Source organism: Octopus bimaculoides, chromosome 8 (genome assembly GCF_046866305.1).
Source record: "Octopus bimaculoides isolate indiv1 chromosome 8, ASM4686630v1, whole genome shotgun sequence".
In the NCBI taxonomy this organism is placed as follows: Eukaryota; Metazoa; Mollusca; class Cephalopoda; order Octopoda; family Octopodidae; genus Octopus; species Octopus bimaculoides.
In genome coordinates, this window is record NC_142935.1 from 9,592,509 (window position 1) to 9,605,008 (window position 12,500).

Consider the following 12,500-nt stretch of genomic DNA (forward strand, 5'->3'; position numbering starts at 1 on the left):
ATCCCTGTAACTTAGCAGTTCGGCAAAAGAGATTGATAGAATAAGTACTAGGCTTACAGAGAATAAGTCCTAGGGTTGATTTGCTTGACTAAAGGTGATGCTCCAGCATGGCTACAGTCAAATGACTGAAACAAGTAAAAGAATATGCAAGGAGACCAGTCCTCCACAGCAGAAGTGTCGAGGCTGCTCCACTTGAAGAAGAGGATTTAGACACTGCAAGACTGGTGCTATGCAACGTCCCTTGAGGTATTTGTTCTGCTTCCAGTTTGACACTCCCTTTTTCTGTCATCATCATCATCGTTTAGCGTCCGTTTTCCATGCTGGCATGGGTTGGACGATTTGACTGAGGACTGTCAAGCCAGAAGGCTGCACCAGGCTCCAATCTGATCTGGTAGAGTTTCTACAGCTGGATGCCCTTCCTAACGCCAACCACTCCGAGTATTTAGTGGGTGCTTTTTACTTGCCACCAGCACAGGGACCAGTCAGGCAGCCCTGGCATCGATCACGTTTGGATAGTGCTTTTTATGTGCCACCGGCACAGGTGCCAGTCAGGCAGCTCTAGCATCAATCATGTTTGTATAGTGTTTTTTATGTGCCACAAAAATAAATATAATCTTACAGAAAATAAAAAATTTGTTTTTTTTTAAAAATTATAATTTTGATTTTTCTTTTTTTTTTTTTTTTCTTTTTTTTTTAAAGTGAAGTGTACTTCAAATCACCATCACACCAGAAACAGCTTTCCGTGAGAGAAATCAAAGCCGACTGCGTTGGCAAATTGGTGTGTGTGAAGGGTATTGTGACTCGAGCGACCGAAGTAAAACCAATGATGTCCGTGGCAACGTACACTTGCGACACCTGTGGCACAGAAACTTACCAACCAGTGAGATTTCCTTTTACTATATTTACGGTATTTAAGGGTCTGTGTCCCCCCCACCCCATCCCAGCTTGGCGGGGTCAGTTCAGATATATCTCCTGCAAGATATCTTAGATTTTTTGCTTGTTCCTTATTGCAGCCCCTATTTGTTCCACGTACCTCTCGAGATTTTTGCTCACTGTTCCCAGGCCTCCAACAATTGTTGTTACGACTGCTATCTTTTTCATTGACTACAACTGCTTAACCCTTTCGTTACCAAACCGCCCGAAGCCGCCCGAAAAAAATTTTGGTTCATGTGACCAAGCCGCCCAAAACCGCCCGTAATCACCTATTCATATTTAAATCAGAATATCTGAGCAAATCTCGTTAGTACATTCGTGAAAACACGTGATTATTTGTGTAAACAGTTCAGCTATAGTTTTGTACGACGATCAACATGTTTTTTTAATTTTGTGAATTTTGGGAGATTTTTTTCCAAATTTGTTCCTGTTGTGTTTTCAAAATTTGTAATCCTGACAAAAAAATGGATACGAATTTTATTCTGTCAAGCAGCGAGTCAGAATTCGAAGGATTTTCCGTTAAAGACCTTGATAAATCTAACTCTGTAACCGAAAAAAAAAAAAAGCACGTGGTATTTGATAATGAATCTGAGGTTTCATTTTCCGAAAATGAAAGCAGTGAATCCGAGAGCTCCGATGATAGCGATAAAGAGAATGAATTAGTACCTGAATGGAGTGAAAATTTAAAAACTCCTTTCAGTGATTTTTTTGAAGAAACTGGACCAAGTCACAGTCTTACCCAGGAGAGTAAAGCTTTAGACTATTTCTTTTTGCTTTTTCCGATGTGCCTATTTGAATTGATTACGGCGGAAACAAACCGTTACGCTAAATGTAAACAAAGCGTAAAAAAGGATAGTTTGAGGTTTCCCATAAACTTGAATGAAATTAAAGCATATTTTGCCATAAATATTATTATGGGCATTAGAAAGTTACCTAGAATAACAAATTACTGGAGTAGTGATGAACCCTTTGGCAACGAATACGTCTCAAGTATAATGACGAGGATACGGTTTTTAAAATTGACTCAATATCTACATGTAATAGACACGAGCAGTACACCAGTACGTGGAAAACCAGACTTTGATCCCTTATTTAAAATAAGACCCCTCATTGACTGTGTTCAAAGCACATATAAAACAGTTTATAGATAAGGATATGGTGGGCTATAAAGGCCGAGTGCGTTTTCAACAGTATATGCCAGGAAAGCGCACAAAATGGGGGATCAAAGTTTGGAAAAGATTTGTGAATCAAATACTGGGTACTGCTCTGGATTTTAATTTTATACTGGCAAAAGAGACAGTAATAAATCCAGTAATGTGCACAACTCTTCTATAATAATATTTTGTTGTATACCCAATTGAATATTAGCTAATAACCCATTTTCTATAGCGATGTTTGAACAAAAATTTAAATAATTTTATATTTTGTTGAATTTACTTGTAATTAAAGTCACTTTGTGACAAAAATTTTGGTATAGAATTGGTTGAGAACCTTTCGTTAATTTATCTTCCAAAAATCACATTAATATGTTAATAAATAAAAAAGTTGGAGTTGTTTAATGAAACCAGCCTAAATTTATGATTATGTTAGAAATTAATTGAAACACATAAGGGGTGTAATTTGGTTAGAAATATGGTAACGAAAGGGTTAACTTATTATTATCATTCAGGTCATTGCCTGGAATTGAACTCGGAATCTTGGAGTCAGTAGCCTGCGCTCTTAACCACTACGTATGTTTGTCTTTGCAGATCTCTTCCCCTACTTTTATGCCATTGTTGATGTGTCCCAGTCAGGATTGCACAACAAATAGGTCCGGAGGACGTCTTTATTTACAGAGCAGAGGTTCAAAATTCATCAAGTTCCAAGATCTAAGAATTCAAGAACATGTAAGTGTGGCATGCAATTAATTGTCCATTTCTTTATTCCAAAACTGTTAAACCATATTCCATCTTGTAATCTTTCACTTGTTTCTGTCAATTAGTCTGTGGCCATGCTGTGATAGAATGAGTACCAGGATTTAAAAATAAAAAAATTACTGGGATGGAGTCATTCAACTAAAAATTGTTCAAGGTGGTGCCCCAGCATGGCCACAGTCTACTGACTGAAACAGGTAAGAGATGCTGTCACAGAGAGTTTGGTATTGTAGAAGATTTGGTTTTGATGCCCGCAGCATCTGTTGGGGCAATGCAAAACCCGTGAGGAGTTGTGAATATTGAAGTTACCAAGGGTAATGATTGGCAATTGGTGTGGCGTGATTTAGCAGCAGTAATATGGGGGCATGCGCTTTGACAGCGCATCACTGTGCCCACTGCAAATGGCACCTGTGCCAGCGACATGTAAAAGCAGCCATTACACTCTTGGAGTAGTTGGCATTAGGAAGGGCATCCAGCTGCAGAAACCATGCCAAGTCGGACTGGAGTCTGGTGCGGCTTGCTAGCCCTAGTCAAACCGTCCAATCTATGCCAACATGGACAACGGATGCTAAACGATAATGATGATGAGGTAAATGATTTTGGCCAGATATGGCAAGATTAAATGCTAAAGGGTTCAATGTCCATATTGGCATGGTTTGGTAAAATCTGGACAGTCCAAAGACTGCATCTTTCTCCATCATCTACTTGGAATGAATGCTCTTCCTAATGTCATATTCAAGTTCCTTGCTCTGTCTTCTGACAACTGCTGTTGTCCTATCATCCACTAACACTGAATTCAGTTGAAAGAAGCATTTTTAGTGGTCATTTCATCTGCTAGAAATAGCAGCCAAGTTTCCTTCCTGTATTTGAGTATTTCTATATGAGAATCATGCCATAAATTCACTGAATGTTATGTAAAAGTATATTTTGTTGTCTGTGATAACTATTTAACTCATTTCAGAAATAGAAAAAACTAAATTTAGCTTATTATATTATTTATGCTTTTATTGTTGTTACTTTCTTCAAATTTTATTATTCCTACCGTTGTTATTGTTTTTTTTGTTTCTTTTCTCCATTACCATTATCATCTTGACTTGTTTTTTTTTTTTTCCTTTCCCTGCAGAGCGACCAAGTACCTGTTGGCAACATTCCACGCAGCATGACTGTTGTCTGTAAAGGGGAGGTAACTCGTCTTGTGCAACCCGGTGACCATGTCAGTATCACTGGTGTATCCTTTCTGCTGCTTTTCTTGGCAATTTCTCAATTTCTCACGATATAATTAATAATAATAATAGCAAACTATGATATACAATACACAAGAATTTATGTAGAGATAGAATTGCAGTGTCAGATTAAAATAGAAATGGCATTGATAATGCTTTACTTGTCCTAAATTACTTTTATTTCTTTCTTTGTATTTTGTTGTATCTTGGGAGGGTCATCATGTCAGTAAGAAACACACACACACACACACACACACACTGGTTGTATTTCACATCATTATTTTCTATTTGTCAATTGGTTAATTATTTAACCAATTAACTAAATGATTGTTTTGTTAATTGTTTGGTGAATTGTTCAGTGAGTTAGGCTTGTCAAAGCCCTTTCATTGTCATTCCCTAGGACAGTGTTATTCATGAGGTCACAAATGGTAAGGAAAGGACTTGGACAAACCAAATTGGTTGATTGATTATCCAAATGGAACAACCTTTTAGTTAATTGTTGAAGTAGTTAACCAATTTATCAATAAATAATGAAAGAAGTGAAATAAAACCAGTGTGTGTTCATTATTGGCATAACAACCTTCCCAAACAACATGTTTTAATATCAATAATTCTTGATGTTTGAATATTTAGTTCTGTTCCACTGTTTTCAGGATTTATATTCTACTAAAGTTATCGTCTTGTCGATCGTATATATTGAGGATATGACTCTTTCACCAACTTTATTCTCTTAAGATTGGTCCCTTAACAGTCTGAAAAACTCAGCCATTCTTATTTATTTTGCTAGGTTTACCCACAACCAAAATTACTGTAACCTGGCACTTAAAATTTAAAAACCAAAACAAGACAAAAAGATTTGCTTTTCAATCTGATACAGCACATTATCCCTTTTGATATGTGTAAAAAGCACCATCCGAACGTGGCTGATGCCAGTGTCCCTTGACTGGCTCCTATGCTGGTGGCATGTAAAAAGCTCTATCTAAACATGATCGATACCAGGGCTGCCTGACTGTCTCCCATGCTAGTGACACATAAAAAGCACCCACTACACTCTCATAGTGGTTGACATTAGAAAGGGCATCCAGCTGTAGAAACCTTGCCAGATCAGGTTGGAGCCTGGTGCAGCCTCCTGGCTTTCCAGACCTCTGTTAAACCATCTAACCCATGTCAGCACGGAAAGCGGACGTTAAACGATAATCATGATGCTAAAAGGTTTGTCATTATGTAGCATTACTCGTGTAGGTTTTTGAACTCTTTTTTTTTTCTGTTATTCGGATGAATAATTCTGTGCCCTATAACTCAAACTCTTGTTTTAGTTCCTTAACTGTCAAAGGTATTTCTTCCTATGATGAAAACTGGCTACAGTCAAATCAGTGCTGGTCTGCTGTCTGATACATTCCTTGAAGCTAATGTAAGTATTCTTAAGGTATTCTTTGAATTATCTTAAACAGGCTGTAAATTCAATTAACTTTTGTGTGTTTTCAAATGACATATAGTACAAAATACAATAGTGCGGTTTGAAAGAGAAAAATAAGAAACTTGATGAAATAATATATTCAGTTTTTCTGAAACCATATCAACCCTTTTATTACCGTATTTCTTTTGAGATGATCTGTGATTCTTTCAATTATTTAAAATATAACAAAGAATTTTGGTAAAATAATTTAGTTATCATTCAGTTAGTGTTAGGAACATAAATTGTGACTAAAGCTTGGAGGAAGATTTTATTTCAAAACTTATGGCTCATAAGGACCAGTTTCCTGGCTTCATTGGTGTATCGGTTCTCCACCTGGACGGGACGTTGGTCTGTCTTTAGCTGAGCTGCTAGATGCAGGAGGAAAGAGTGAGAGAAAGTTGTGGTGAAAGAGTCAGCAGAAGTTCGCCATTACCTGCCAGGGCCACGTGGAGCTTAGGTGTTTCGCTCGTAAACACCCATGTCGCCCAGTGTGAGATTCGAACCCACAAACCCTTGACCATGAGTCCACTGCTCTTACCGCTTGGCCATGTGCCTCCACTATCTATTTTATTAGCATCAAAAGAATGAAAGGCTAAGTTAACCTCGGCAGAATTTGAACTCAACATAAGGATGGACGAAATACCATTAAGCATTTTACCTGGTGTGCTAACAATTCTACCCCCTTGTCTTATTAATCCTTTCTACTGTAGGTACAAGGCCTGAAATTTTGGGAGAAGGGCCCAGTCGATTAGATCAACCCTAGTACACAACTGGTTCTTAAATGATTGACCCCCAAAAGGATAAAAGGCAAAAATCAATCTTGGTGAAATTTGAACTCAGAACATAGCAGCAGATGAAATGCCACTAAGCATTTCGCCTGGTGTGCTAACGATTCTGCCAGCTCACCACCTTAATAATGATATAAATATTGAATAATATAATGTATTTTTTTGTAGAGGATTATTAAAATGAATAAAACTGATGACGATGAGATGGATTCCCAGCAATTGACAGAAGATGAATTAAAAACAGTCGCTGGTAAGTTTTCTGATTTTTTTGTTGTACTCTTTCACTATTTTACGTGCTTCAGTCATTTGACTGTGGCCATGCTGAAGCACTGCCTTTTAGTCGAGCTAATCGACCTAGTACTTATTCAATTGGTTTCTTTTGCCGAACTACTAAGTTATGGGGACGTAAACACACTAGCATCGGTTGTCAAGCGATGTTGGAGGGACAAACACAGACACACAAAACATATACACACATACATATATATATATATATATATATATATATATATATATATATATATATATATATATATATATATATATACATACATACATACATACATACATACATATATACGACGGGCTTCTTTCAGTTTCCATCTACCAAATCCACTCACAAGGCTTTAGTCGGCCCGAGGCTATAGTAGAATACACTTGCCCAAGGTGCCACGCAGAACCATGTGGTTGGTAAGCAAGCTACTTACCACACAGCCACTCCTGTGCTTAAATATTCCTTTATCCTTTGTATTTTAGTACAATTTTTTTCCACCTTGTTTTGTATGTATGTATGTGTGTGTGTGTGTGTGTATTCATTCCTAGGGTCTGAGAGAGAAAGCAAGTATTTTCTAACATGATTCTGTAGATGTATTAAAAAATTTTTTTTTTATTTCAGAGGATGACTTCTATGACAAACTGGCCAGTAGTATTGCCCCAGAGATCTATGGTCACGATGATGTGAAGAAAGCTCTGCTACTTTTGTTGGTTGGTGGTGTGGATAAGTCCCCACAAGGGATGAAAATTAGGGGTGAGTTCTGAAGATTGTCATTGTTTAACGTCTGCTTTCCGTGCTGGCATGGGTTGGACGATTTGACTGAGGACTGGTGAACCAGATGGCTACACCAGGCTCCAATCTGATTTGCTAGAGTTTCTACAGCTGGATGCCCTTCCTAACGCCAACCACGCCGAGAGTGTAGTGGGTGCTTTTACGTGCCACTGGCATGAAGGCTGATGATGATAATCATCAATATTGTTTTGTGTCCCCTTTTCCATGCTGGCATGGGTCAGATGGAATTTATTGAGGCAGATTTTCTATGGCTGGATGCTCTTTCTGTCACCAACCCTGTCCTGTTTCCAAGCAAAGTTGTATTTCCCCATGGCCAGTCCTATTTTTCACAGAATGTTGGAAATGAGTGACATTGCTTGTATGACAGTGACACTTATTTACGACTGTCACATGATATCACAAGGACCTACGCACATGCACTCACATGCACACTTTCAGTTTCTATCTACCAAATCCACTCGCAAGGCTTTGGTTGCCCCAAGGCAATAATAGAAGCCATTTGCTCAAGGTGCCATGCTATAGGACTGAACCCAGAACCATGTGGTTGGAAAACAAACTTCTTAACCAAACGACCATGCCTCTGAAGCAATGTCAAAACAAGGAAGCACAATCATTGTTATCTTGGACTCTCTTTTACTCTTTTACTTGTTTCAGTCATTAGACTGCGGCCATGCTGGAGCAACGCCTTTAGTCGATAAAATCGACCCCAGGACTTATTCTTTGGAAGCCTAGTACTTATTTTACCGGTCTCTTTTTGCAGAACCGCTAAGTTACGGGGACGTAAACACACCAGCATCGGTTGTCAAGCGATGCTGAAGGGACAAACACAGACACACAAACATATTTCACACACATACATATATATATATACATATATACGACGGGCTTCTTTCAGTTTCCGTCTACCAAATCTACTCACAAGGCTTTGGTCGGCCCGAGGCTATAGTAGAAGACACTTGCCCAAGGTGCCAAGCAGTGGGACTGAACCCGGAACCATGTGGTTGGTAAGCAAGCTACTTACCACACAGCCACTCGGAACAGATTTTCCTTATTGGATAAATAGTCTTTTTTGGGGAAATATTTGAAAATATGTGGATCAGAATCTTACGTCTTCATCCCTTGTTGTCTGTTTTCCATGCTGGCATGGGTTGGTTTTATAATTATTTCTGTCTTTAAACGATTTTGCTTTTCTGTTGTCAGGTAACATCAATATTTGTCTGATGGGAGACCCTGGTGTCGCCAAGAGTCAGCTTCTTTCCTACATTGACAGATTGGCCCCAAGGAGTAAGTATTAATATCTCATCCCGGATAAAAATTCCTTTGCAGGATTATTTGTACCGGTTCTTTTGTCCATCTTTACATTCCGTTTTCGTATTCTACCGGAGTCGATTTTGCCTTTCATCCTTTCAGTCCTTGTGCCTATAGTAGAACTTGTTATTGTTGTTGTTGCTGGTATCTGGAAGAGCTGTTAGAACATGAAGACAAAGTACCACAAAGCAGTTGTCTGGAGTGCTGAGTTCAAATTCCACCGAGGTTGTCTTGGCCTTCCATCCTTTGGAGTGGGGTGGGTCAGGGCAATAAAATAAGTACCAGTGGAGTACTGGGGTTAGTGTAACAGACCTACCCCCTCCTCCAAAATTGCTGGCCTTGTGTCTATAGTAGAAAGGATTATTATTATTATTATTCTACGGCAACTGTAACTAAATATGTGACCTCACTTTGCCTTCACCTTTCCATATTAGCTAAGTGGGTAAAGAAGCTTACTTCTGGACCACGTGGTTTTGGGTTCAGTCTCACTGTGCGGCACCTTTGCAGAGCGTCTTCTGCTATAGCCCCAAGTGAGTGGGGCTGAATCTGGAACCATGTGTTTGGAAAGGAAGTCACAGCTGGGCCTTACCACACTTTTTTTTTTATACATGTGTATATGTATAATATATGTGTGTGTGTATGTGTAGATATGTGTATGTATGTGTATATATTTATGTGTGTATGTGTATATATTTATGTGTGTATATGTACATGTTTGTATGTGTATATATACGTGTATATATGTATGTGTACATATGTGTGTACATATGTGTGTGTGTGTGTGTATATATATATATATATATATATATGTATATATATATATATATATATGTATGTATGTATGTATAATGTATGTGTTTTACTTGTAGGTCAGTATACAACTGGTCGTGGTTCCTCCGGTGTTGGTCTCACTGCTGCTGTAATGAAGGACACTGTGACCGGAGAGATGACATTGGAAGGCGGCGCTCTTGTCCTTGCTGACCAAGGAGTCTGTTGTATTGATGAGTTTGACAAAATGATGGATGCAGACAGAACTGCCATTCATGAAGTTATGGAACAACAGACAATTTCCATTGCCAAAGTAAGGAATCTCAAGAATTTTTTCTTTTTTTTTTTGCTTGTTTTTGTTTCATTTTACTCTGGTTGGTCTTGGAGTTCTTTTTCATTCTCGTCTTTTGTGTTCATTTTCTTGAGGTATTTTTAAAACTGTTTATTCAACATTTCTCTTTTATAGGCTGGAATAATGACGAGCTTAAACGCCCGTGTTTCCATCCTTGCAGCTGCCAATCCTGCCTATGGAAGATATAACCCAAAGAAATCATTAGAACAGAATATTCAGCTTCCTGCTGCTCTTTTATCAAGGTTTGATCTTTTGTGGTTGATACAAGACAAACCTGATCGGGAAAATGATTTACGGTAAGCACCAATTGACTGCAATTGGCTTACACCTTTCCATGCCAACACACCTGAGAATGCTCTGATCTAAATTAAAACTTTGTCAAAATTTGATGCTACTTTGTTTCAAACACCAGCTTAACAATGAGTTATTTTACTAAATTCTTTGTTACTTTTAACCAAGGCAGTGTATTTTACAGTTCTATATTTAAGAGATGAAGAATTATGTACATTATTTACATTTGACGGATATTTGTCCTCATCTTGTTTGTTGTTAACACAACATTTTGGCTGATATACCCTCTAGCCTTCATCAGGTGTCTTGGGGAAATTTCAAACCTGGGTTCTCATTCCTAAGGTATTTTTCGTTGATGTTGTTGTTGTTTATTATTATTATTATTATTATTATTCACTGCCTGGACTCAAACTCAGAATCTTGGGGTTAGTAGCCCATGCTCTTAACCAATGTGCCCACGGGCATATGGCATAGTGGTTAAGAGTGCAAGCTATTAACCCCAAGATTCCGAGTTTGATTCCAAGCAGTGACCTGAATAATAATAATAATAATAATAATAATAATGAAAAATACCTTAGGAATGAGAACCCAGGTTCGAAATTTCCCCAAGACACCTGACGAAGGCTGGAGGGTATATCAGCTGAAACTTTGTTAACAACAAACAAGATGAGGACAAATATCCGTCAATTGTAAATAATGCAGTGTATTTTAATACAAATATAACAAAAAGGTTACAGTGATCTAAATTAAATCCTTTTCGTAAATTTAATTGCCAAACACCAGATGAATAAAGAGAAGTTATTTTAATAAATTGTTCAGTATTTTTCAAAATAAATTGAAATGAAAATGGTGTATTACAACAGAAATATAATCAAAGTGTTTTTCACACATGAACTCTGTTAGTCAGCAAGGGAGCTTGTATGTGGCCAACAACCAAATCTTCCTCATCAAATTCCTTGCTGTCTTTAAGTCTTTTGAGACCACCCCTAGTTTTCTGTATGCTAGCTTCCTGTTTTAAAGTGATCGAAATTGAAACCTCTATCAAAATTTTCTCTCTTTTTGCATTCTAAACCCCCAGATTAATAATGACAGTTGTTTTAAATACTTTATTTTAAAAATTAACTGAAACAGAAGATGTGTATTTTAACAAAGATATAGTAATAAAAGAATTAAAGTGATCTAAATTAAAACCTTGCATCAAAATTTCATGTTAATTTATTTATCGAAACACCGACTTGATAATGACAGTTATTGTATTAAATTCATTATTTCCCAAATTAATTGAAACAAAGGCTTTATATTTCAACAGAAATACAGTAACGAAGGGGAGGTAATCATTATCTAGCGGCAGATAACTTTTGTGCATCTCTGAATAGGTTTGAGGTTTGTCTTCACAACGTGTTTTTTGTAAGGTTCTAGTTTCTGTCTCGTTACGATAATTATTTTGATTATATATTTTTTTTTGTTATTTTGCAGGTTGGCCCAACACATAACATATGTTCACCAACACAACACCCAACCTCCAGCACAGTTCAATCCACTCGACATGAAATTAATGAGGTTGGTAATTTTTGTCTCTTGAACATCTATGTTTAATTTTGACTTTATTTTATTTTGCTTCAGATTTTATGTGGGGGAACAGATTTAAAACAGCAAACTCTATTTGCTTTAAATTTTCTGAATTAAAAGTATTTTGTGTTCACATTGCCGTTGCCAGTCCCACCTGACTGGCCTTCGTGCGGGTGACACGTAAAAACACCCACTACACTCTCGGAGTGGTTGGCGTTAGGAAGGGCATCCAGCTGTAGAAACTCTGCCAAATCAGATTGGAGGCTGTTGCAGCCTTCTGGCTTGCCAGTCCTCAATCAAATCGTCCAACCCATGCTAGCATGGAAAGCGGACGTTAAACTATGATGATGATGACATTAGTAGTAGGCACTGTCGTGGTTGTGTGGTTAAGAAGTTTGCTCCCCAAACGTGGTTTTGAGTTCAGTCCCACGGCATGGCTACTACTATAGGCCTGGGGCTGACCTGAAGCCTTCTTGGATTTGGTAGAGGGAAACTGAAAGAAGCCTGTCACAAATGTGTGTGTGTGTGTATTTGTCTTGACATCAAGTGATGATTCTAAAAGGCTGTCCCTGTCACAAGCAGTGTTATTCATTTCAGATATTCTGCAAAAATGTATCTGGCTATGGGAATATATTATTACCTTGCTTGGAAGCAATAAGGATTGACCACATTGAAAGTCATTTAACTCCAGAAAATCTGCTTCAATAAAAATCACCCAACCCTTGTTGGATGGCCACTATGATCATAGTAATGATGTATGGGTGGTGTGTTGTGTCATCATCATCATCGTAGCAGCAGACGAAATATCACTAAGCATTTCGCCCGGCGTGCTA

General features: G+C 37.9%; 1 protein-coding gene across 1 annotated transcript in view; it reads left to right on the forward strand.

Moving 5' to 3' along the window:
• LOC106875761 (DNA replication licensing factor mcm7) overlaps positions 1 to 12,500 on the forward strand; it is a 27,239-nt gene that overhangs the window by 8,253 nt on the left and 6,486 nt on the right. Inside the window, exons 5-14 of the mRNA XM_089356068.1 lie at positions 700 to 880; positions 2,682 to 2,819; positions 3,970 to 4,074; positions 5,403 to 5,480; positions 6,482 to 6,563; positions 7,209 to 7,340; positions 8,580 to 8,663; positions 9,557 to 9,768; positions 9,922 to 10,103; positions 11,575 to 11,658. Of these exons, the coding sequence (XP_089212194.1) occupies positions 700 to 880; positions 2,682 to 2,819; positions 3,970 to 4,074; positions 5,403 to 5,480; positions 6,482 to 6,563; positions 7,209 to 7,340; positions 8,580 to 8,663; positions 9,557 to 9,768; positions 9,922 to 10,103; positions 11,575 to 11,658 (1,278 nt within the window). The remainder of the gene's footprint in view (positions 1 to 699; positions 881 to 2,681; positions 2,820 to 3,969; positions 4,075 to 5,402; positions 5,481 to 6,481; positions 6,564 to 7,208; positions 7,341 to 8,579; positions 8,664 to 9,556; positions 9,769 to 9,921; positions 10,104 to 11,574; positions 11,659 to 12,500) is intronic.